Source organism: Sphaeramia orbicularis, chromosome 7 (genome assembly GCF_902148855.1).
Source record: "Sphaeramia orbicularis chromosome 7, fSphaOr1.1, whole genome shotgun sequence".
In the NCBI taxonomy this organism is placed as follows: Eukaryota; Metazoa; Chordata; class Actinopteri; order Kurtiformes; family Apogonidae; genus Sphaeramia; species Sphaeramia orbicularis.
Window position 1 is genome coordinate 39,680,207 of NC_043963.1, and position 24,357 is coordinate 39,704,563.

General features: G+C 39.9%; 1 protein-coding gene across 4 annotated transcripts; it reads left to right on the forward strand.

The window, feature by feature from the left end:
- Positions 1-481: 481 nt before the first annotated feature.
- snphb (syntaphilin b) lies at positions 482-24,155 on the forward strand. Of its 4 annotated transcripts, XM_030139429.1 has the most exons (7): positions 482-666; positions 15,413-15,545; positions 17,104-17,250; positions 19,436-19,618; positions 20,233-20,340; positions 20,525-20,674; positions 20,848-24,155. In XM_030139429.1, the coding sequence occupies exons 2-7, from the start codon at positions 15,496-15,498 to the stop codon at positions 22,841-22,843; spliced, it is 2,634 nt and encodes an 877-aa protein (XP_029995289.1). In that variant the 5' UTR covers positions 482-666; positions 15,413-15,495; the 3' UTR covers positions 22,844-24,155. The 4 variants fall into 4 exon arrangements, with proteins under 4 accessions (XP_029995289.1, XP_029995290.1, XP_029995292.1 ...); XM_030139430.1 differs by lacking the exon at positions 17,104-17,250 and having other exon boundaries at positions 483-666; positions 15,414-15,545; XM_030139432.1 differs by lacking the exons at positions 17,104-17,250; positions 19,436-19,618 and having other exon boundaries at positions 483-666; positions 15,414-15,545.
- Positions 24,156-24,357: the final 202 nt, after the last annotated feature.

Consider the following 24,357-nt stretch of genomic DNA (forward strand, 5'->3'; position numbering starts at 1 on the left):
ACTCCTAAGACTACAAAAGACTAAAAACAGCCTTCAAGTTCAGATACTGCTGAAATAAAATAAAATAAAATAAAATACCTGAATGTTGATTGGCATTAGCACTTCAGCCTTTTTATGAAAGACATGTGCATAAAACACTAAATCATGCATTTGTCTAAATTCTGTGGTGGTTATGAGTCATACCAAACAGCCAACAGAACATAGCAGTGGAAAAGAGCCAGGCTTGTGTCATTTATCTGGTGAAGTTGATAACTTTGCAGCAGTCAGTGTGTTGTGCCAGTCCAGCTGAAGGTGTAGTCCTGAACACTGGTTGCTCCACCTCTGTGTACTTTCATTTGTGTGGATGCCACCATGACAGCAGCAGCCCTCCTCAGAGCTGGAGTACACTGTTCAATGTTTGGAGGTGTTTCCCTTTAAAAGATCCAACCTAACGTGACGCAGATGCTTCCATCCATATACCCCTGTTGCCTCTCCTCACGCGGCATCCACCCAGCGCACCTCCTGCATCCTCCTGGTCCAGCCCTCCTCTCCTCCTCCCCGGGTGTATGTGTGTATGTGTGTGTGCGCCAGGATCACCGCTCCAAGCAGCGGAACCCATGGCGATCGACTGCAGGGAAACAATGAATATCGAAGCGATGGATCCGCGGAAGGACTAAAGGAGCACTGGTAAGAAGGGCCGAGTGTTTGTGAAATCCTCAGTGACATTGGCCGCTGTCATTTTTGCGAAGGATGCGCCCGTGGAGTGGAGACAGTGGAGTATGCGTCAAGAACGACAAATAATGCATGAATGGAGAAACCATGAAGGAAGTGCGTGGAGCTGAGTGTTTATATGAGGCCATTTGTGCAGAGGTTTGTGTATTTCCAGTTGTGGGTTTATTTTGGTGATGCTGCTGATGCTGCGCACTGAGCAGCAGCAGATGTTTGCGCGTCTTGTCATCCTGTGCGCCCGTGGCTGAGCGTAACTCCCAGGGCCTTTGGCATCAGATAGGTGGCGTCTACTGCTGTGGTTGGAACTGGTTGGTTTTTATTTGCAGAAAAGTCTAAACTAAATAGGACCGTGTACGTTCCGGCCTGCAGAATGGGAACAGCTGGTTCTGTGAAGCATCTCACTGTATCTAGAACCCAAAGTGTCAACCATGTTTGTAGGCAGCAAAGTCGTGACAGGTTGTGTGGCGCTGCAGTTTGACCTTGCAGCATTTTTGTTTTTCAGTAGTGCACATCTCACAGGACAGTCTGACAGCAGCAGAGCTTTGGATATTGTTTTTTTTTTTTTTCTTGTATGTCTTTCAAATGTTGCAATTGAATCACGCTAATCTGATCATAGCCTCATCCCATTTCCACCAGGCTAAATGGGTTTAGCTCTGTGTGTGTTCATTGAATTCCCTTCCATTTCTGTGCACCTTTAATATAAAAGCAACACAGAGCTCTGGTAGAAATGAATAGATATGTGGTTGGTCTATTTTGCTTTGAGATTTAGCAGATATCCCTGTGCAACCTTACCACAAACATACTTAAATATGTATATATGTATATTTACTGTCTACTATGTGTGCTCAAAACTTAATCCCAGCTTAATCAGATGTTTTGGACCCACCAGAGGAACCCATAGCAGCAGCCACCCTTCTATAAATACACATGAACCTTTATTTATGTATGAGCACATGGGTGTCAGGAGTGTACGCTACAGTATCTGAGTATCCCGTAAGTCAAATACAAGCTGAGCAGAAATACAATCAGCTGAGTGTAGGAGGACGGACCTCTGTCCTCTGGTACGGGTCACTTTTGTCCTTTACTGCATGGCCATCTTGTCATCAGCAGGCTCCTCCATCCTGTTCCTCGGCGTCCTCGGCCAATGAAGGCTCTGCTTCTGCTCACGTTCCTCACAAGTAGTAGACTGGTCGTTTCCATGGTGACTTGGCAGTCATTTTCACAGCGTGGTGTGTGTTCAATTGTGCCTATGGTGAGAAAATTCTCTCAGTCTGCCTTTTCTCATGTTTCTATTCTCTAGGAATTAACGATCCTTAAATGTTAAACACAGCAGAATAATAAAAATAATTATAATAATAAATTGCATTTATAAAGCACTTTTCATTCAGCAGAATCTCAAAGTGCTACAGAGAAAAGACAGTCCAATAAAAAATAAAAGAATAAAAATAAAAATACTGTATCAGGAATAAAAGACTAGGCGAATAAAACAGAGCATCAAGGTGGCCCATAAAAAGTCTGTCTAAACAGGAATGTTTTTAGCCCCTTTTTGAAGGAGTCCAGTGACTGAGGAGCTCTTAGCTAGCAGAAGAAAAAAGAATAGGTAAAATTCACTCTCTGATTTGAGAAAATGTTCGTTTTTTGTTTTTTTTTATTATTACTCTTATTGCATTGATAGAACATGTGGCCATCTGTTTTTTCACTTGTTTGATGCAACAATAGTACCTCATCATACCTTATATTTAAGGGGTTTTAGCCTCATGGCAAAATGCGTCATTCTTATCTCAGTTGTTTGCACGTTAATTGAGACAGTGTAGCAGCTGTGAGGGGAAAAAGTACATGTACCACTTTGTAAAAATAGCACCAAACCTAATTAGACACTGAAATCCTCCAGGGACAGTGGATCCTAATCTTTTCATTTTGTCATCCTTCAATGTAAAGCACTCACTACTCCCTGTTTTAGCCAAAGAGTGGCTAAAACAAAGCTGTTTTGCAGCAAGGAGTGTTGAGGAATCAGGAAAAAAAAATACATTTGCTGTCTTTTTTTCCTCTCTTTGTAATTAGTTTTACTTTAGTAATCCTTTGGTAATCTTGAACTCTACTGAGAGTCACTGACTGAGGAAATGTTGCCTTGTATAGATGTATTCATGTTGCAGAACTCGTGCATTACAAGCTTTACACTGACATAAAAAATGTCAAGCTGGGGGACCAGGCAACATAGAAGAGAAATGAAAAGAACAGTCAGAAATGAAGCATAGGAGGTAGTAACATCGTCACCTTTTGTCCACTAGTATTAGTCAGGATGTAAATAGGCCAGATCCTACAACTCCCATTATGCAACTTGACAAATAGACTCTGTGCGTCTAGTCGACACCCACATCTTTCATATCCAGACTCATTCAGTAACAACAGGCAACAGAAGGAGGAGTTTCCTTAATAATGGCTGATGAATCTATTTAGTATTTAAATGCATAGAGCAGTCTGTTAATAACCAGCATGTGTTTGAAAAAGGCTTTATTGTGATGCTTTAAGACTTTTAACTCTAAGATCAGACACAGAGGAGGGGATTTCCTACTCTTTTCTATTCTGCAGTGTTGTTCCTTCATCCTGCATGAAGCCTGATGAAGGAAAAGTAAATGTGTAAGAGATTAATTTGTTTAGCCTGCAGTCTCCACCCACATGGTATTTACTCTATTGTGATTATTGATTTCCTGTTGTTATCGATGTTCTTTGCCTGTGTGGGCTTAGAGAAAAGCTGATCGTACAGACTATTAGCATGATCACTTAGGCATCAGTGCTCTGGCATGCTTTTAATCGCTGCCGCTTGGCTCAAGATATTTTGAGATTTTGACCTGATTAAGTGTAGATATGAGGCTCACAGCCATCACACATCACAGCTGTGTTTGAGCCCTCGTAAATGATTTTATCCACCCAGAACCAGCAGCCAAACAAGAACTAAATCCACTGAGACCATAGAGTAAAAGACTGAATGAAACCACTGCCTGGTGTAAAGTCAAGCCAATAAACGGAAATACAAAATGCTGGTACAGTTTGGATTTTTAGTCACGTATTAGTGAAAACATACCATGTGGGAGTTGTGATGTAGTACAGCAACACACAGAACGAGTCATTCTCTTTCATCCACCTGCATATTAAACTGAAACATCAGTTTAGCTCTGAACCTACAGCCTTTACCAGTGTTTGTCTTTTTCTTTGAATAGTATGTCTTCTCCATATCCAGTCCTTTTCTCCTCTTCTTTCAGCTGTCTGTCCATTTCACCCTCTGTGCTCATGATTGATGTTGATGGTCCAGTAAGAGCAGTACTGTAGCTTTATAGCGGTGCTGCTTTGGATCTTAGCTAAGCTACTCTGCATTTGCTGCAGCAGCACAGTGACTCTGCAGGATTGGCCTGATCTGAGTCCACTGAAAAACCACGAGTCACTGTTGTTGCCACTGTTGGTGCACTGAGCGTTATCAAAAGTCCACAATCAGCATTAACAGAGGAACAGTTCAATGACTGTCAACATGGTTGACTCTGTTTTACTAAAGCTCTGTTTCACTGTAATACATTTTCATTCTTGAAACACAGTACATATGATGTTAGAGGGAGCAATAGAGTAGTAAAAGCTTGGACAAAAGCCTTGTTAGTGTGTTGATGTGCATCCTGCTTTTGTGGTTCATCTCTTTCCATTAGAAGTCTAAGCACTTTGGGTACATTTGCGATCGAGTCATTGAATTTCCATAGCTCAGTCAGCCATTACTGCAATGTCTAATTGGACCAACATGCACTGCCATGAGACGCTCAGCGGTAAGTGCTCCAAATATGTAAGTGTGGGGGAAAAAATACAAACAGTCATGCAAAACAGGTTAGGAGCTCTATGTTCACATGGCTGGATCTGCCAGAGACCTACAGAAAAACCATGGTGTGCAGCCCTGCCCACTGTTTCTGTTGCTTTATTTTACAGACAACTACCTTCAGGTTCTACCAGTGATCTTCTTTTTGTCATTTGGTCTCTGTAACGAGTTTCTATGAGGACACAGACACCTTTTAAAGTGCTACATCCCGTTGTGTGAGTTATGTGCATTAGGCTCCTCATTGACAGAACAATCTTCAAGCTGCAACAAAATTTCATGTTTTTCTCTGAGACACACATCTTTAAATACACTGTTTTCTGTTGCAGGCATTTTAACATCATGTCTCACTTCTCCAGAGGCAAAAGTGCTGATGCACTGATGTGTGGTGCTGCTCAAGACAAGAGTGATTCCTTAAAGGAAATGCAAGCCAAACGAGTCAGAATATTTATTTCCCCTTTTCCAGAGTGAGCAGTACCAGACCTGTCTCCAGTGCTGGCATATGTGACTCTTGTTGTAGCATATTGAAGTTTTTGTCATTTATACTACCATTTGAATAAGGACACATACTGTTTTTTTGAAAGGATCATTCAGCGCATCTTGTTTAATGATATTTTACCTTTTATCAGGTTAACCAGTTTATTTTATAGTTGTTTAAACACACTTGTAGAATGAGGACATTTTCTCCCCACATAGATTTTCATAGCTGCAGGTTTTATGTAAAATAATATTAGCAAAAGCAGAGCCCAGCCCTACGTAGTGCACTTCTAACTATACACCATTTTCCAAAAGAAAGTAAAATATAACTACTTAAAGGAAATGCTTGGTATTAATATAGACCTAATGTAGAAACCTACAAATACCATAGCCATTCATTTTCATGAATCCAGTTGTCAGTATCAATAATTGCTCCTCTGGGACTATTTGCCACACATGATGTGTCAGACAGTTGTGTTTCTGAGGCAGTGTGCTATTAAAAGCTGCTGAGTGTGCAGTCTATCCTGATAAGAAAATGAGTCATCATCATCCTCATCTTCATCTGCTTGGAGGCAGTTGGCCTTGGAAAGCTGCAGCTCTACATTCAGCCCACAGATCAATTATTTAAATCAGATGAAAGATTCAGCTTATGGAGTTTGGGACATTGTGTACAGAAACAGAAATGTTACCATGTTAAAAACCTAGTTTGCAATGTATTAGGGAAGCTAACATGCCATTTAGGTATATTAAAGGTGATGGGTGTAATACTCAAAAAGTCAGAAAAAAATAGTCTTTTACTTCTTCTCATGAAATGATTGTGACTATGATTGATTGTTGATAGATAAAATGTAACTGGGACTCAGTATGTAATCATTACACCAGATCTGAGGTTATTACTGATGTGTATAAATAGAAATAAGGACAAATGTGTCTGAAAACAGATTTATGGTCAACAGTGTAGTTGCATCAACAGGTGAACCAAGCAAATTCCCCCCTCAGTGTCCCCTGTGATGGCTGAGACAAACATGGAAGGACCTCATTAGAGCAGAGGTTTATCTGTTCTGAGCTTTTAATTAAGGGAGTAACAACAGGTTCACACTCAAACACAGCGGTCATGTACCTTCATGTATCTTAAAAATTACATTCCACCCACAGTGAAGTGGAAAATAAGAGGGTTAGCTACTGCGCTACTCTAGAAACATGGTTCTAAATATAGATGACTAAGACAGTGGAATATCATTTTCTTTTTCTGCATTTAAATCTTCTTAAATCCCCCCTTAATCTTACACATCAGAATTTAAAACTAATTATGTGACAGTTCCTGCCTATAGTATATACATAGAATACACATTTAGCTCATAATATATGGAAGATTATAGAAGAACATAATTATTAAAGGGCTCATATTTTGTTAAACCCACTTTTATTAGTCTGTGGTTCATTTATTTTTGCATTTGGACCCTAAATGTTCAAAAAGTTTGAGTTTGAACCCTCCAGGTGCTGCAAAGCTATCTTTATATTTATTTTGGCCAAAATCGAGTGGATTTCTACAACCTGTTTAAATTCCTTCTTAATTTGTTACATGCATAACTAGTTACATCATGACATTTGCACATATAAGGTCAAGACTTCTGATGAACATTCCTCCGAGTACGACATAATTGTTTGTCAGCAGCAGCGGTTGTAGTCCATACTGAAAATATGCACAAACTTTGAGCCGATTACCTAAAATGTTCAGTTGTTGGTTGAACTGGACAGAGCAGCACAGCCAACAACCTGGAGGGGGTGGAGCATGAAGTAGCTCATTTGCATTTAAAGGGCCAGCGCTCAAAATGACCTTTCTGGTGTCATTACTCAGAAATAGGGTTGAAGATGGACCTGTGGAGTTGAATTAATGAAGAATTCAGACCCAAGCATAGCATTTACAGTTTATGTAGACCACAGGGAAATGCATAATTCAATTTTAAAACAGCAAAATATCACTCCTTTAAGACAGATCAGTAATAAACTACAACATGACAACAGGGACATTTTTCTCCTTCACATTCTTCACATTAATTTTTACATTTTACACATTTTAATATATATAATTTTGAGTAATCATGTCAAAAAAGCCAGTGTATCACATAGGGTTAGTATTTTTTCACAGTCCACGTTGCTCTTGCGTAAGACTGTCAACATTTCAGAGTATAAATGTTGCCGACGTGCCCTGATGAAGCAGAACGTTCACCTCATACACTGACAGATGGTTCACACAGCAGATTAGTGCAGGGGTATAGAGCATGTAATGTCCTGCTTTAAAATGCACCAACCATGAGTCAGTGCTTGGTTCTGTTAATACACAGTGTCCAAACAGCAATAAGAGAATATAAAACAACCACAGGGGTTTTTGGCTGAGTAACATTTAACGCTCACACATGTCCACACACAACTAACTGGGTCTCCTGGATTAATTGTGGTGACTCAGTGTTGTAGACCCTCAGGTGGTCCTCACAGGCCTATAGTCCTATGTTTGCCTACATTTGCTGGTTTGATGGGATCGCTCTAGTGTATTGTGTGAGTCACACTTTTCCTTGCACACATACACACTCCCCCTCTGTTCCCAGCGCTGTCCGACCTATGCGGTGCAAGTCGTGAGTTGCATTTCCACTGCAGTCTGCTCAGTCTGGGGGGGGGGGGGGGGGGTCTAAACATGTTTCATCTTCATATTGTGTTTCATGGCGTCTTGAATAGTGGATTTTGATTTGGTCAACGATGAAATACGATTGCTGTGCTTTCCAATTGTAGAATCGAACAAACTGTTTTAGTGGAAAGAAATAATCATAGTAATTGTTTTTAAATCAATTTTTTTTTTTTTTTTTTTTTTTTTGGCCAAACCGTTAATTTCTTTAGTACAGATGAGGAGTAAAGGGTGGTGTCACCACATCAGGGATCACTCAAACAGTCCATCATTAGCTTTGTCATTTTAACCTTTTCATGCATAGTGGTCACTACAGTGGACAGCTATTCTACAGCTGCTCTCTTATATATTCATGGATTTTATTGTTTTAGTTCCATATCAGCCAACACAGTGGACGCCTATGCATCATCCCATACATTGTAATTCATACCATTACTGTAACTTTGCTGTTTTTGATAAATCTGATCTGCAGTAACATGTTTGAGTGTAAATCAATTGCTTGTTATTGTTAATAGACTGTAATTAACCATTTTTCTTAAACAAAAAGGTTTTTTTGCATATTATCTCCATAAAGTGAGTAATAACTAATATTACAGTATTTTAAAATTTGAAAAAACACCAGTTTAGCAGCATTAAAAAAATTTATGTCATAGTTTTCACACAGTGTATCAGTAAATACATATTTCTTTGCTTCAAAAATTAAATGCATGATGTCAAGCTGAGTGGATATTTTTGCAACTCCATGAAAAATAGGTTCATAAAAAAATTTTCAATTGCATCGTTTTTTTCATGCCTAAAGAGGAATAAAAACACTCAGGAAAAATAACTTGATAAGGGTAAAAAAAAAAAAAAAAAAAAAAAAAAAACGGTATTCAAAATCTCTCTGAAGGGACATTTTAGAGACAATTTGACCCACATTTTTATTTTAAAATTCATTTTTGCTGTAGTTGGACCATAAGGGATTATCCAAAACAAGGAGCTACTTTATATTGAAATAAATGTTGGAATGGCAATCAATTAAAGTTCGCTCTCTGACGGGACATTACTGCGTTTTGACCCATTAGGGTTTCATAATTCATGCATGAAAGGGTTAATACAGTTGTAATGACCACACATATGCACTAATCCATCTCCTTCATCTGCTGTTTATTTGACTGTTGTTTGTTGTTATAGCCAACTAATTCTGTAAAGCCCTGTGAGGCAACCTTGTTGTGATATAGGGCTCAACAAATAAAATTAACCTGAATTGAATTTGTAAGTCTATGTATAAGATACAATCTGGATGTATTTAAAGTATGTACAGCAGTAAAAACTAAAGTTTCAGGGAAAAACAGCTTCTATAAGACAGTTTGAGATTTATTACATTTATTTTCTGATGGTTTATTCACCACATGTCAAAATGTTTGTGCTGCTTCTTGTCATGAGGTCAGAGGTCATGATAAATAGTAACTTTAACCTTTAGAAACCGAGTAGTTCAGATTTTTATGTGTCTCATGAGACTGCACATATTTTCTGTATTGTCTTGTTGTATCTGAGGAAAACAGAATAAAATAGATATATATGCTCATTTCAATCCTGCAAAAATAACAAAGATAAAGGCGTTCTTAGACCTTTGCAGAGTATTGTTTTACATCGTTCACTGAAATTCAAATAATACTCAATGCGTTGTTATACCCATAATCCTTCAGATCTTTATTCCAGCTTTTGGTTTCTATGCTATATGGCACAGGTGTCAAACACGCGACCCGGGGGCCAAAACTGGCCCGCCATAGATTCCAATCTGGCCCTCAGGATGAATTTGCAAAGTGCAAGTTAGGCCATCAAGCTCAAAAATAATATCATAACAACCTATAAATAATGACAACACCATTTTTTTCTCTTTGATTTAGTGCAAAAAACATTAAATTATGAAAATGTTTACATTAAAGAACTATCCTTTAACAATAAAATGTGAATAACCTGAACAAATGTGAGTAACCTGAAATGTCTAAAGAGAATTAAGTGCAATTTTAACAATATTCTGCCTGTTACTAAATGTTTTTTGTATTTGTAGATTTGATCCATAATGCATATGTATAAATGATAAGTAGAGGCATAATATTGATAAAATTGTGCTTGTCTTTCTTTACAAATTTCATGTTTTTCAGGTTATTCACATCCTTTTTGTTTGGATAGTTTGTAAATGTAAATATTGGCATAGTTCAATGTCATTTTTTGCACTAAAACAATTTGGAGTTTCATTATTTATTGGCTATTATGCTGTTATTGTACTGGTCCGGCCCACTGCAGATTAAATTGGGCTGAATGTGGCCCCCGGAAGAAAATGAGTTTGACACCCCTGCTATATGGTATAAACACACATAGACATGCACTAAGACTCCTGCACATCTGTTTTAGACGTGGGGAAGCAAGGACACACTGTCTTTCACAGGAAAGACTGCAGTGTCTCCAGTGATGACACAGGGGAGATGACTTCATTTTTAGTTAATGTTCTTTCATGTTCTATATAATTAGCATCCCTTCATCTATGTCTCCTACATCTCCTCTTCTATTCCTCTTTAACCCAACAAAGCACCTGAAATCACAGTCTCATCCTTTCTCCTAATTCCCCCTTTTCTCCCCTCTCTCTCACACTATATCTTCCCCTTTAACCTACGTTGCATTTCCATCCTGTCGGTGCAGAAGCTGCTTGCGTGTCTATCTCACTCAGGCTCACTCTTGGCCAGGATGGTGTTACATAACAGGCCTAACCTAATAAATGCTGTATGATGTGGTTCGTGACCATCTGTGACAGCGTCCTGAGCTGTTGACATTATGATAAATGCTAAAGATAAATCAATTATGAATATATGAATACTGTTGTTTTTCTCATTAAACTCTGGTATTCCCTGTACATAAACACCACCAGAGGCTCAAAGGAGGCAGGGTGTCAGAAAAGCAGCCAATGAAATTTGAGAAACAGCTGCAGGTTTGTCTCTGTTCACTCCCCTGCCCGCCGTGTTTCTGATTCATCTCTTTCATTCAGTCAGTCTTTGATCGGGGCTGTGCAGTTTGTTTTTAGCATCATCTTATTCAATAGAGACCGAACAGATGCTGAATTGTTACTGAAAAGTCTTTGATGGTAGAGAACATTAACAAGATCTGGAAGCATCAGGACAGTGTGCAGAGGAGTAATCACATAGAAAACAGCGTACAGATAGGCTTGTGCTTTAAACATGTCGTTAGCCTCATAGCATAATTGCCTAAGTCATACACTATATGGACAAAAGTATTGGGACATGTTGAATTCAGGTGTTTCTTTTCTAACTGGGGTGTGAAACAATAATGACACATGACATAATATATTGTGATCAGAGGTGTCAAGTAACAAAGTACAATTACTTCATTACCTTACTTAAATAGGAATTTTGGTTATCTATACTTTACTGGTCTACAGGTCTGCTCTGTGTTACCAAAGTCAGAACTAAACATGGAGAATCAGCATTCAGTTTCTATGCTCCGTATATCTGGAACAAACTACCAGAAAATATCAGGTCTGCTGAGAGTCTGAGTTCTTTTAAGTCAAGGTTAGACTCACCTGTTCACTGCTGCCTTTGACTAAAAGGCTTTTGACATTTTAAATTTTATATTCTCTTTGAAACTCTGCACTGCAACTCTTACTTTAATATGTGTGTGTTTTTATTTTTTTTATTTTTTTATTTTATGTGTTGTTTTCTTACTTGCTGTTTTTAATCACCTCGTACATGTTTCTTTTATAATGTTTTAAATGTGTTTCTTTTTGTTTCTTTTATTTCAATGTCCTGTGTGAAGCACCTTGAATTGCCTTGTGGCTGAAATGTGCTATACAAATAAACTTGCCTTGCCTTGCCTTGCCTAACTGGGGTAATTGTTTTTCAGCCAACTTTTTACTTCCCCTCCTTACATTTTCCAACAATTATCTGTACTTTCTGCTCCATACATTTTAAAAATAGCCTTGTTACTACTATTTCATTACAGCTTGTCATCGTTCAAATTTATTTTTTAAACTATCCAGATAAACTGCACCATCCGAATAGAGTGAATTTGATTGTGGTTGGATGAGAAGTATAAACATATACCGTGTTGGTTTGTACACGATCCATCGCACCTGACTTTTTGTACCATTCCAATACTTATATTCAATTAGTCGTCATATCTTCTGCTCCACACACATTAATACTCAGTTGTACACATATATGGTTCTTTAATAAATTTGTATTGTACTAAATGAGTTTATTTTCAATGGGCTTATATGTAGCTGAAACAGGTAGACTAGTGCATCCCAAATGTTTCAACATCAACATTTTAATATCACATTATAGTTATTATGGCCTTTAGAAACAATGTTTTTTGGGGAGGTGGGGTAGTGCACTACAGACCCCTGTGGCACCGCCTAAGCTTTTGTCCTAATGGCATTTTTTTCCTTACATTTATTTTTATATTTTAAGTAGTTTTGACACCAGTACTTTTACACTTTTACTTGAGTAAAAAGCTTGAGTTGATACTTGAACTTCTACAAAAGTCTTCTTAAACCTTAGTATCTATACTTCTACCTGAGTAATGAATGGGAATACTTTTGACACCTCTGATTGTGATAAATTTCATTGCATTGGTTAATTTTGTTTAACCCATAAAGACCCAGTGGCACATTTGTGGCAGTTATTTTAAGTTTTCTCAGTGTAAATTATGTATTTTCCTATATTTGATTCACTGCTCATGTAGATATTCATTAAAGCTCAGGGTCAATTCAGAGGCTATTAGATTAAATCACAAAAAAATGAGGAAAAAGTGACTTTTTCAGCAAAAATATCATTAACTAAACATAAAATGTAAAGTCTCCATCAACCCAACTCCATGGGTTTTACTGGTGAATCATTGTTGTAGAAGACAAAATTATAATTACTTTAGACTCTACATACATTATTAGACTATAATTATAGTTATGCAATCCAAATATGGATAAATTAAGCTACGCAGAGTGATAATAGGTCAGTAGGTACAGTCAGTGAATGTTCACATTTGAGTACGTGGCTCTCCTTTGAAGTGACACAGGCTACTTAACCCATGAGATGGAAAAGGTACTTGAAGTACAGCAAGGCCTCCTCATCTGAAACGTAACTCAATATTACTGATTTCTCTCAGATGAACAGGAAACAGGAAAGTTAACTGCATCCTGACAGTTGAACAAATAAAATGTACCTGACCTGAAACAGTCTTTGCATGCCAGACCTCCTCACCTTTGTTAAACAAGCTAGATTTAAGTTAGATTTAAGCTGTTATTTTACAGTACTTTACTGTATGTTTTTTTGTGTTCTCTAATGATCACCAAAGCAGGATCCACAATTAAATTCTGAGAATGGTTTTATAGCCACAAGGTTGTCTAATACAATATATGCATAGACAATGAATTTATGGAACAAATTCTGAAATGAAAGTTGCAAAATATATATACACATAGATGCATACGTTTTGACTTCACATGAAAGCTAGGTATATTTCATACATGTTAATATTATCTGTCACATAAATAAATAAATGCTTGTAAATTAATGTCATTACAAATATCTGAACAGCAACGTCACAGTGCTTTGAAACAGTCCACTGAACTACCAATGAAGCACTGGATTATAAGGCAGTTTGACAACGTAATGGTTAGGTATTCAGTGAGCAGTCTGACAGGAGTGAGCTTCCATCCTGGAAGCTGATTGGAGGATGCCACAGTGATTGAGCCAATCACTTAGAAGAACTTTGTAAACAGCAGATCCCAGTTACCCGATAGTAGCAAGTGAACTTATTGTATGTTTGTTGTAACACAATATGATTAGGTAACCCCTTACTTGGTTCTTTCTTTCTTTTTCTTTTTCCCTTGTTTGTCTTATCTATGTTTTCAGTTATGTCAGCAGTAACTTTGAAAGTAACCTGAAATATTATCTCATGAAGACATGTATGTTCTTCTTTGACATCTGTCATGGTTAAGCTGACCACATGCACTGTACAACCACATATGTAAGATCTGGATTTAAGGGCTGGGGTGGGATAGGAAGGGAATGGAATGGAAACCTTGACTGTTATAACTACAATATTGCAGCATCTCTATACTGGCAGGTCTATGCTTTGTATATGCTCACCTGCAATGTATGATGCAAACAACATGTACATAATTAATGGAAAACCCAATAAAAATTTACATTTAACATATCATGTCCTATTTCAGAATCATATTGATCTAACATCAGCTGTTTGGAATTCATTCATATATGAAATTTGGAGTCAAAATCTCTACATATACTCTAATACCCTTTATTTACAGATGTGGGACCCAACTGGCCTTCAGAGGGAGATTGTCAAAACTTAAGTTATTTGCCAACAGTGAACTGAAGCTGTCAGTTTTGGATCTGAACCATGGTGTTAGGACACAATGGTCACACAGTAACATGAGCACATATGTGGGTCTAAATATGAAGAGCCCTTCAGGGCTTCAGTACCCCACTGGGAAGGGCAGTATGGTGCCAAGGTAAGACAGTAAAGTATTCTAAATATAGTCTACACCTCAACTGGTATTGATTTTTTAGGTGGTAAATCAATAAAAACATCCTAAACCTTTTAAACTCTCTAGTGGTCTGCTGTTGCTGCCTTACATGTGCTCTTGAACGCCTCCTGTCATATGTATCTACACATTTCAACCTGCTCTGAGCTTCTTCTTGACTCTGTTGCACTTGACAGAAATCATGAAGTGGGTGGAGTCAAGCTCAGAGCAGAGTGAAAGTGAGTCTGGTTGCAACACCTAAGTCAGATGGAAAAAAGGTTTTATAGGATATGAATGAATAACTTAAGCAAAGCAGTAAAGATACACATATGAAGCTGTATTTCCATAAATCCATCTCTAGAGTAGCTGAGTTTGAGATTTGACTGTGAGACTATAGTAGGAGAGAGAACAGAAGGAATCAGAGATGGTTGGCAGAGAAACAACACACACACACACCTGACTTTGAAGAGCTCGCTAAGATGTGTGTGATGTATTATTGATGAGTATATTCTCCCTCCTTTTGCTTCCCTGTGCTACTTCTCTCAGCCTCAGTGTCTCTCACACAGAGGATGCAGGCAGGTTTTCTTTTGGGTTAACTTCTACTACAAACATTTGTGTTTGGCCTTTCAGTGACATGTTGCCAGGATATTTAGTAGATGATTGTGGAAAGGTGAATTCTAAAATATTTATGAGATTACAGATGGCCGCTGCTTTGTCTTCATCTTTCTCTGTGTGAATACTCAAACAGGCACGTGTTAGCCCTCATGTATGAACACACACACATGACACAAACCTGCTGAACACAAACACACACAAGTATCTATCTGTGCCTCCAGATGAAGATGCAAATGTCAGTTCCCTTCCTCACATCTGCCACTCTCATCATATTTGGCCTCAGATGAGACAGATGAGTAATGATTGGTTAGGTCTCCCACATGGATGAGAGGTGATTGGCTGTTCATTCCTGATGGCCTCTCTGTGCCAGATAAGTGTCAGCTTGAGTCAGCAGCATCATGCAGAGGTACGCAGAGCTGAGCCCTGATCCAGTCAGCAAAATGCCCCTGTATCTGTGTGTTTCTATGCGTGTGTGTGTGTGTGTTATTTTATCATCTCTCTGTGGTCACTCACTGGTCATTCGTCTGTTTTTCCTCCAGGCTCCAAGCTCTCACTGTTGTGCAGTAGAAGAGAAAGTGAGGTTGGAAGACACCAAAGGTCGTGTAAGGCTGCCTGGTCTCCATGTCTGCTCCTGCTCCAGCCAGTCGGAGGTCTGGGTCGGGCTCGCGCCGGTACGTAGCTAATCAAGAGATGAGGTTTAACTTCTTCAAACCACCCCTGTGTTTTTCCCTATATGTTTCTTTTAATTTTAATAGATACCCTCAGACACATAAATAAATGCAAAACTACTAAAAAAAAAAGGAATGTAATGTGTGGTCTGTTGGTAGTTTGTGTACAAAGTGATCAGATGTTTTTCCCAGCAGATACACTGATACTTTCAGTGCATTACATTTATCAAATCTGTGATTTTTTTCCTAAACCTAGTAATTGCTGAGCTCAGGTTTCTTTCAGTTCAACAAGCTTGAGTAAGTTCTCTCTCTCTCTCTCTCTCTCTCTCTCTCTCTCTCTCTCTCTCTCTCTCTCTCTCTCTCTCTCTCTCTCTCTCTCTCTCTCTCTCTCTCTCTCTCTCTCTCTCTCTCTCTCTCTCTCTCTCTCTCTCTCTCTCTCTCTCTCTCTCTCTCTCTCTCTCTCTCTCTCTTCATTGCAGTCTTGGTTGTTTCAGCATTTTGTGCCTTTTTTTTTCCTCCACTAAGCTGAAATGATCCTGATGGAAGGGCCATTGTCTTATTGACAAGAAGTTAAAATAAACTACGCTACATGCGGTCCAGCCAGCTCCCATACGTCATCCTGCAAGTTTGCTGCAACCTGAGCACAGCTGATTGCAGGATATTGATGTGTTTTCTCCTACAGCTGCTGTTCAATGGATGGACTTCCTTGGCCTGATTACCGGACACATGCTGAAGCATAATACACCACTATTGTCCTTCAGGGAATACTGAAGGCCTACTTTTAACCTTTGTCTCCATCCATTAAGGCATCAAGGCTCACACTTTAGTCTTTTACATGTAGTTTTTGTACACACGTGGTCATGCACTCCTATCAGTTTTTAAGTTGTTACTACTTTAAATGAAGGAAATACTATGTTTTATCATAAAGACTGGACACAGAGGGAAAAAGCCTGCTGGGTTCTGTCCAAAATTAAGAAGTGTTTCTTTTATTGTTGTTAAATTTCTTACAGAGATATTTATTTATCGCCACTTCAGAACGAAAACAGAAAGAAAAACGTCCAGTTACACATCTCCCTTTAACTTCATGTTATGTTTATTTTCAGACTAAACAAGTGCCATGCAAAATGATTATTGCAGATGGGCAATATGGCTAGCCAATTGTGTAGCTTTGGACGGATTGTTTGGCTATGCTAAGCTAAGCTAATTGCTGTGCTTGCAAAAAGTGAATAAACTGATTTCCCAATGTCCATATCCTGCAGGATCCTGTCATCTGCAGAGTACAGCAAGAATTTGGCAGAGATACTGGTTGGCAAGCTAAACAGAGAACCACAACCTGAGCACTAATAAAGCATATTGCAAAAACTTGAATAGATGTTAACTTACAGTGGGGTAATTCTCATTAAGATGATGCCCTTCTGTTTCTGTATGGCCTACAGCCAGTGAACATCTTCATAAACTGGAGGGGAGATGTGATGTTTGTCAGCTTGTGCTGGTCCTGTCTGTCTACAGACAGATCAGTCTGTAGCTGTGGTGTCCTTTCTCTTTGGTCTCTTTCCCTCAGATTCAACCCTCTGAAGGTGCTGCAGCCCAAACGCCGCTTGCAGCAAATACTGGCGTCCTCGACGGTCCCGGTCCCCAAGCCGGCGTCGGGGACAGCTGCACCTGTGGCCACGGCACCAGTGGCCATCCCGGTGCCTGCGCCACCTGCGTGAGACACACTTCAGTTACAGTCTCAGAGCATGCTCCGTAGCTGTAGCTGTAGCTCTGGCATGCACTGTAGCCACTAAAACAAGACAAACAATAATATAGACAGGCAGCAACAACACAGAGAACATTTTCTGCTGCCTGAGTTAAACATGCTGTGTTTAACTTGACATTTAGAGCTTTAAACCAGGGTTTCCCCTTCCATTCTCCAAACTCTACCACATGGAAACAACACTGAGATCCCAAAAGGAGTTTTCAGTGTTGATATTAACACCAATGAACTTGAGTGTATAATTTCAAATCATTTTAATCTCTATGAAAATAAAAAGGGGGAAACCCTGATATATAGTACATGTGTGAAATCAAACACTTAATCTTTGATCAATAGATGATTATCCGGTAGCTTTATATGCAACATTTAGAGGATTTGGTGCTCTACTCTTGTCACTTCTGCAAACTCAGTCGTGTTTAGCGGCTACATGCAGGGTTCGGTTGTGCTGTGGATGCAGATAGTGATCACTGGTCATTAAATCCACTGCTGGTCAGTCAACACTGTTAAGCACTAAACCAGATTCACAGCAAAGACTTGGTAAGACTTTGACTTTGGCTGAAATAAGCATCCACTCCCCATTTTTTAAAGGACTATTTCCCTTTTTTGAGCAAAGTCTCTGTCTCTACCGGAAAAAAGTGCACCGTGAACGAATGTTTCTGTTCTCCACCCACTCACACTAATAACACTGCCTGACATGTGGGAAATGCACAGCCCACCTACCACTGTCTCACCAGACTGTCACCCACCACCCACAGTCCTGATGCAGGACCTCATACCAGCACATGGATGGGTTAGACTGTCGGACTTAAAGCACCGGTGTACTGTTTATTCTGTCTTTCCCTGGGCTCTCTGCTTCAGCTGCTTCCCCTGTGTGTTTCTGTTATTGTCTTAACATTTGTCATATATTGATCTTTGAAGACCTACAGAGTACTCAATATCTGGCCTCCTTATCATGTCACACAGGACATGCTTTACCCAATACTTGCCACTTTACAACTCAACACCAACAAAAAAATAATACATAAATATATGCAGTTTCACAGCATCAGTAACGTAATGGTGAATGGTTACAGTACAATACACACTAAAGTACTACATAAGTACTTTATGAATACTTACAAAAAAAAATAACCTATGATGAAATAATATCAAAATAATCATAAGCAGGATGTTGTGTTTTATTTATTTTTTCGTTTATATTATATAGGTTTGGCACAGTGGTATCATGTCCTGTGTGAAAACCCTTCCTGGCTGCTGATTGGCCCTGCTTGTTCCCTCCTCCCTCTGTGGAGGCCAGTGATTGGGCAACAGTCATGTCGTCACAATATCACAGTAATTTATATCAACAAGGGATTGTTTTGACAGTAGTTGCCCATCACAGATCATCTACCTTGTCCTCGCTACCACTAACACTAAGATACTTTTTCTTTAAGAGGATATAGAATAAATACTTCAGATTTACAATGTGGTATGGGTTGGTGTGGGAAAATCATCAGAGAATTCTCTTAATTCATGGAGATGGATGTGTTGCAAACAGATATAGGTCCTTATCCCTGAAATATTGTACTTTGATGCCTTTTGGGTTGTAAAAGATGTGTCTGCAGTTGAACTTATAACTTGATTTGTTCTATTTAATTATAAAAGCCAGTGTATTTGTAGGAAGGGACATCTGTGTGGGAGATAAACACTGTATGATTAGGCATTTATACATAAGGGTTAATGCTGTTGCAATTACGCTCCTGTTTGTCTCCTTTTAGTGAATGGAAAAATCCTGTGAGTTGTGTTTCAGGATGCGGAGCGTGACAAGGCCAAGTTACTTTGCATAGAGTAGATGTTTCCTATGAGAAGATAAAGAGAACAGTTGTAGCCATTAAAGCAAGTCTTTCCTCATTTCCTCCTGTAAGCTTTTAGAGCGCCTCCTCTCTCAGGCGCCATCGGTGTTTGAGTGCTTGATGATATTTTTAATCTGCTTGCCTGCAGCTCAGGCTCAGATTCAATTAGATGAATCCAAATATAGTGCATCATGCTATATGGCAGAAAGCTTGGTCTCACCTCAACCTTGCACTTTGTTGTCATTCAGCTGCTGTTTCATGTCCTCTACAATTTAACATCCTGTTATCTCTGCCTGGTCCGGCAGGTTTGACTACTGCAGGTTCATAGAACTAGACTACGTTCCCATGGAGACCGGCTATATGGTCTCAATGCGTCCGACAAAAGGCTATGCATCGACCAAGTCGCCAACAAAAGGATATACTTCTACCAAGTCCCCGGACCGCCACACTCGTTCAACAAACTCCCCAAACACCACCCCTCGTTCTCGGTCTGTTCCAGTCCATATTTTCTCTTGCTGATCAGTGTGTTAACCCTCTGAAGCATGGGAATGATGCAACATTTTGCATTGTGAATGTTTAGTTGTGTGAAACATCTAGAGAGTTCTCTGCAAAAGGAGTTGGTCCAAAGATGTTTCCACAGCATCATGTCCAGTCTGACCTGTTAATCCCTTGTTTTTATGTTCTTCATTCAATGTTTTGTTTATTTTCATTGCATATGTTATTGATGGTTGAATTTATGTTTAATTTTTGGTTTTTAATCTTAATACAACTTGTCCTCTAAGAAAGAACTGTAGCATCATTGTTAATGCCTAAAATGTCCTTTGTTCTACAAAATAATGATTTTTTTTTTTTTTGTTAGCAGTGACTCCGTCATGTGACTTTTTGTATGTACTTGTGCATTTCATTGGTGTATTGGCATGATTGTGGACATGTATTATCCTTCCTCCATTTGTCTTTTTGTATTTGCAGTTTTGTAGTGACATGTTGGTTTGCTCAGCAACTTACATAATTGTCACCTTGTCTGCAGTGTGGTTTGATGTTGTTGCCTTCCTTTATTTGCAACTATGGATGGATTAACAGTTCTTAACGTACTTTGGACTAGGCGAACACCAGCCCCAACCAGTAATAGAGATCCCTATGGCAACGCCTCCCACAGCAGCAGCAGCAACTCAGGATCTTGTAAAGGCAGCGACTGTAGCCCTACCAAAGGGTGAGACATTAATCACCAAAAATGAATGATATAAACCAAAATGATATATGCATGCATGCAAATATTTTACTTGTTGTATCAGACTGTACATGATATGCTTTGCATATGTTTATTGGTATATATAGCCAAAGTAACATTTGTTCCAAATAACTGATTTTACACGGTCATACACTGTGTGTCTCAGACGTCACCAGAAGTACACGTCATGCACGGACAACCATGGTATTCGGCCCCCTCCCCCCGAGCAGTACCTCACACCCCTACAGCAGAAGGAGGTGTGTATACGACATCTACGGGCCAGGCTAAAAGAAACCATAGACACACTACAAAACAGGTGAGAGAGTCAGAAAGTAACAATAAGCATTGCCTGCATTTTAAAATAATTTTTCCTTTTCACCATGTCTTTTATTTTGTACTTTCCTTTTCTAACTTTAATGCTTCCATTCTTCAAATTCTCTTTCTCATCCTCTCATCTCTTTTGATTCCCTTCATTTGTCACCATCTTAGGGACACAGAAATAGATGAACTGAGGGGCCAGCTGTACAGGATGCAGGAGGACTGGGTCGAGGAGGAATGTCACCGTGTGGAGGCTCAGCTGGCCTTAAAAGAAGCGCGTCAGGAGATTCAGCAGCTCAAACAGGCCGTGGACACTGTTCGTGCCAGGCTCAGTGATGCTGGGGGTCTGAGCGGAGATGTTGGGGTCCAAAAGTACTTCCACGACATTAATACTCAGAACCACAAACTGGAGAACCTTTTGCTAAGCATGGAGCTAGCCCAAGCTGGATTAGCCAAGGAAGGGGAGGGCATACCAGGCTGTCGGACCCGTGTTGGGGGTTCAGCACCAGCATCGGTATCAGGAGAGAGTCCAGGAGGAATACCCAAACCAGCAGTAGGAGGTAGAGGATCATGCTCCTGTGATGGTTCTCCAGCCCGTTCTCTGACTCGAAGCTCCACATACACCAAGCTCAGCGATCAGGCGCTGGCAGACAGGAATAGCAATGGACAGGACTTTCCTTGTCTGTCAGGGGATGGAACCCAGGACAGTGGTTTTGTTTGTTGTGGGGAAAGCAGTGTACCGAGCAGAGCTGACCTGCTGCTGGAAGCTGCTTTCCTGTCTGAGGAAACTGCATCCTTACTCAATGCCTACACACAAACCTTTTCCCACTCTATGCCCAACTCTCTCCCCAACTCTTTGCCTCACACATACTCTCATACCCTACCTCATTCTTTCCCTCACAATTTGTCCCACTCTTTACCCCACAATGTGCCGCACTCCTCCACTTATGAAAAGCTGTGCACAGGAGAGCGGCTGGCACCCTTACGTTGTGGCCTAGGTGGAATGGGCTGCATGAGCCACCCTTGCTTGTCGCACCATCACCTATACTTGCACCCCTTGCGAGAGACAGGTATTCAGACTGAAAGCTGCCCCATTCCTGCAACTGCGGGCTACCCCTCAGACCTGGACACCATAGCAGAGCAGCGTACTTTCCGATCACAGGCCTGCAGCCCCACCTCCACCTGGATGTCTGATGAAGGTGAGGAGGACCTAGACTCTATCACCACTACAACTTCAGTAACAACAGCAACAGTGATGAGTACAGCCACAGAACCAATCCCTGTCTCCAAAACCCCTCTCCTTCCTCCATTACCCCGCTCAGCCACTGTGGCATGTTCCATGGAAAGTCCTCTGTGTGATAAGAAGGCAGAGGAAGAAAAACAGGAGAAGGAAAAAAGGGAAAAAGAAAGTGATGCATCAGAGAAGTGCATGGAAGTAGTGGAAGTAAGTAGAGTGGAAGAAGAAGGGCAGCAGATACAGACAAGTTCAGTAGAAGAAAATAAATCGGAAAGTCAGGAAGAAGTGGAGGAAGCAGCACCTGAAAACCTGGGTAACATAGAAACAGCAGAAGGAAAGCATGGTTTGGAAGAAGTGGAGTTTGGAAAATGCACCAGAGAAGGCGAAGAGGGCAGAACAGGTGAGACAATAAAGATAAGTCTCAGCAGGGAAAAAAGACAACAAGAAGTTGTTTTAATAGCAGGATCACCTGAACCAGAGACAGCAGATTTTAGTCCAAGTTGCCCAGGATTATCACTTGGCATAGACAAGCCTCACACCTCCCAACCAAAGAGGTCGACCTCTAATGATGAGATTACTGGTGTTAGTGTCACACCTGACAAGGATGATGATGGTGATAATGAAACTACAGAACAGGGTGCAACTGGAGGGGCTGAAGCACAGGAGGAAGAATCGGCATCTGACTCAGGGGAGGTTCAGAAAAGTTACTGGAGTCGCCATTTCCTGGTTGATCTTTTAGCAGTTGCCATTCCTGTGGTACCCACAGTGGCATGGCTCTGCCGCGGGCCAGTCCGCGATGGACAACCAATGTATCATATTGGGTCACTGCTGAGGGGCTGCTGCACGGTAGCACTGCACTCACTACGAAGGGGAGGTGGATTGAGGCATTACCCCGCAGGCGGGGGTGACCTTGGAGGATCACACATATAAGAGCAGAACCTGCTTACCACCACTGTAAGAACTGCGGTACTTCAGTTAAACCTCTCCAGTCTGCTCTAGATCTTGAGCTTGTTGGAAGGTAGATGTGTTGGGTGGAAAGGAAGAGAAACAAGTTCCTGCCCTGCATTTCTCATCAACATCAAAAGATGAGAGAGCGTTAGCAACAGGAATTCTCCACCTCTAACCGATAAACTTCGATCTGTTTGGTCCTGCTCCTTGTTGTGTCTCACCCACTCCTCTCTGCTGTTGCTACTGAGATGTCTACCAACGCTACTGACTTGCAAAACAGAATGAGCTGAATGGAATGGCTGGTCTGTGCTTGTTTGTTTGATGCTAGTTATTTTGTTAATGAATTGCAGGGAAATGTTAAAGGTTTGTTGATCTGTGTTGGTTAACCCTCTGGTCTGAATCCATTCTGACATGATCAAGTTTGTGAGGGTGTACATAAAATATGTATGTGTGCAAGCGTGTGTCCAAGAATAATTGAATGGGCTAGATGTCTTGCAGCACATAGTAGCACTAGAGTTTTCTCACTGATGGTTAAGAGGGAGGATCCACCAACATTCAATGCTCACGTTAATGCTAACAGGTCAAGATGCTGAATGGGCTTCTTAGCACCTTTGGAGTTATAAAAATTGCAGTGATTGAGCTAAGATTTTAGAAGTTAACATAAAAAACAAGACAATGTAGATGTAAAACTCAGGTGGATTGCAAGGCTACAAACACAGAGTGCCAGCAGAGCCTTTAGGAGCCAATCATAAAGTAGTCAAAAGTAGTGACTGTTGCCACCACTGTTCTTGATCTTAGGTTCACAGTGTCTGAATGATCATCTATCATATTGGAGTAATCTCTGTGTTTCTACATCCGGGAATGTGTGAGTACTTTTCCTGGTCTAGTAAAGCTAAATGAAACAAAGCTATTTCAGATAAAGTTAAGTCAAACATATTTCCACAATAAGTCTGATTTGCAATATCTACAGTTTTGTTTTGTTTTTTTCTGAGCAAAAAATTGCCACATAGTTTTGACTGGAACCAAACACCCAAAACCAAGGAAAGCATGTGTGATGCCAATAAATTCTTTTGGGTTTGTGTATTTTTCTCTGCCTTCACCAGTTGCTGCATTATTAGCATTTGTTTTAAAGATAGGTTCACAATTTCAAGTTCATCTTTACCCTTAAAGCCCCTAAACTATTTTTGTCATAACTTCCAAATTATTATGTTTTTTTGTCTTTCCCAAGTGATTCATCACCTTTTATTATAATATTATACTCTGAAAATCAGGTATTTTCCTATATTTAATCCATTGATCACATGGATGTTTATAAAAGCTTAAAAAAATCAATTCAAAGTTTATTGATCAAATCAGGAAAAAATTAAGAAAAAGTTATTTTTTCAACAAAATATATCATTAACTGAATAGGAAACTGAAAAACAAGAGTCTACAACCACTGTCATTTATTAAACTCCATGGATTTTACAGTGAACCCATGTTGCTGAAGATGATGG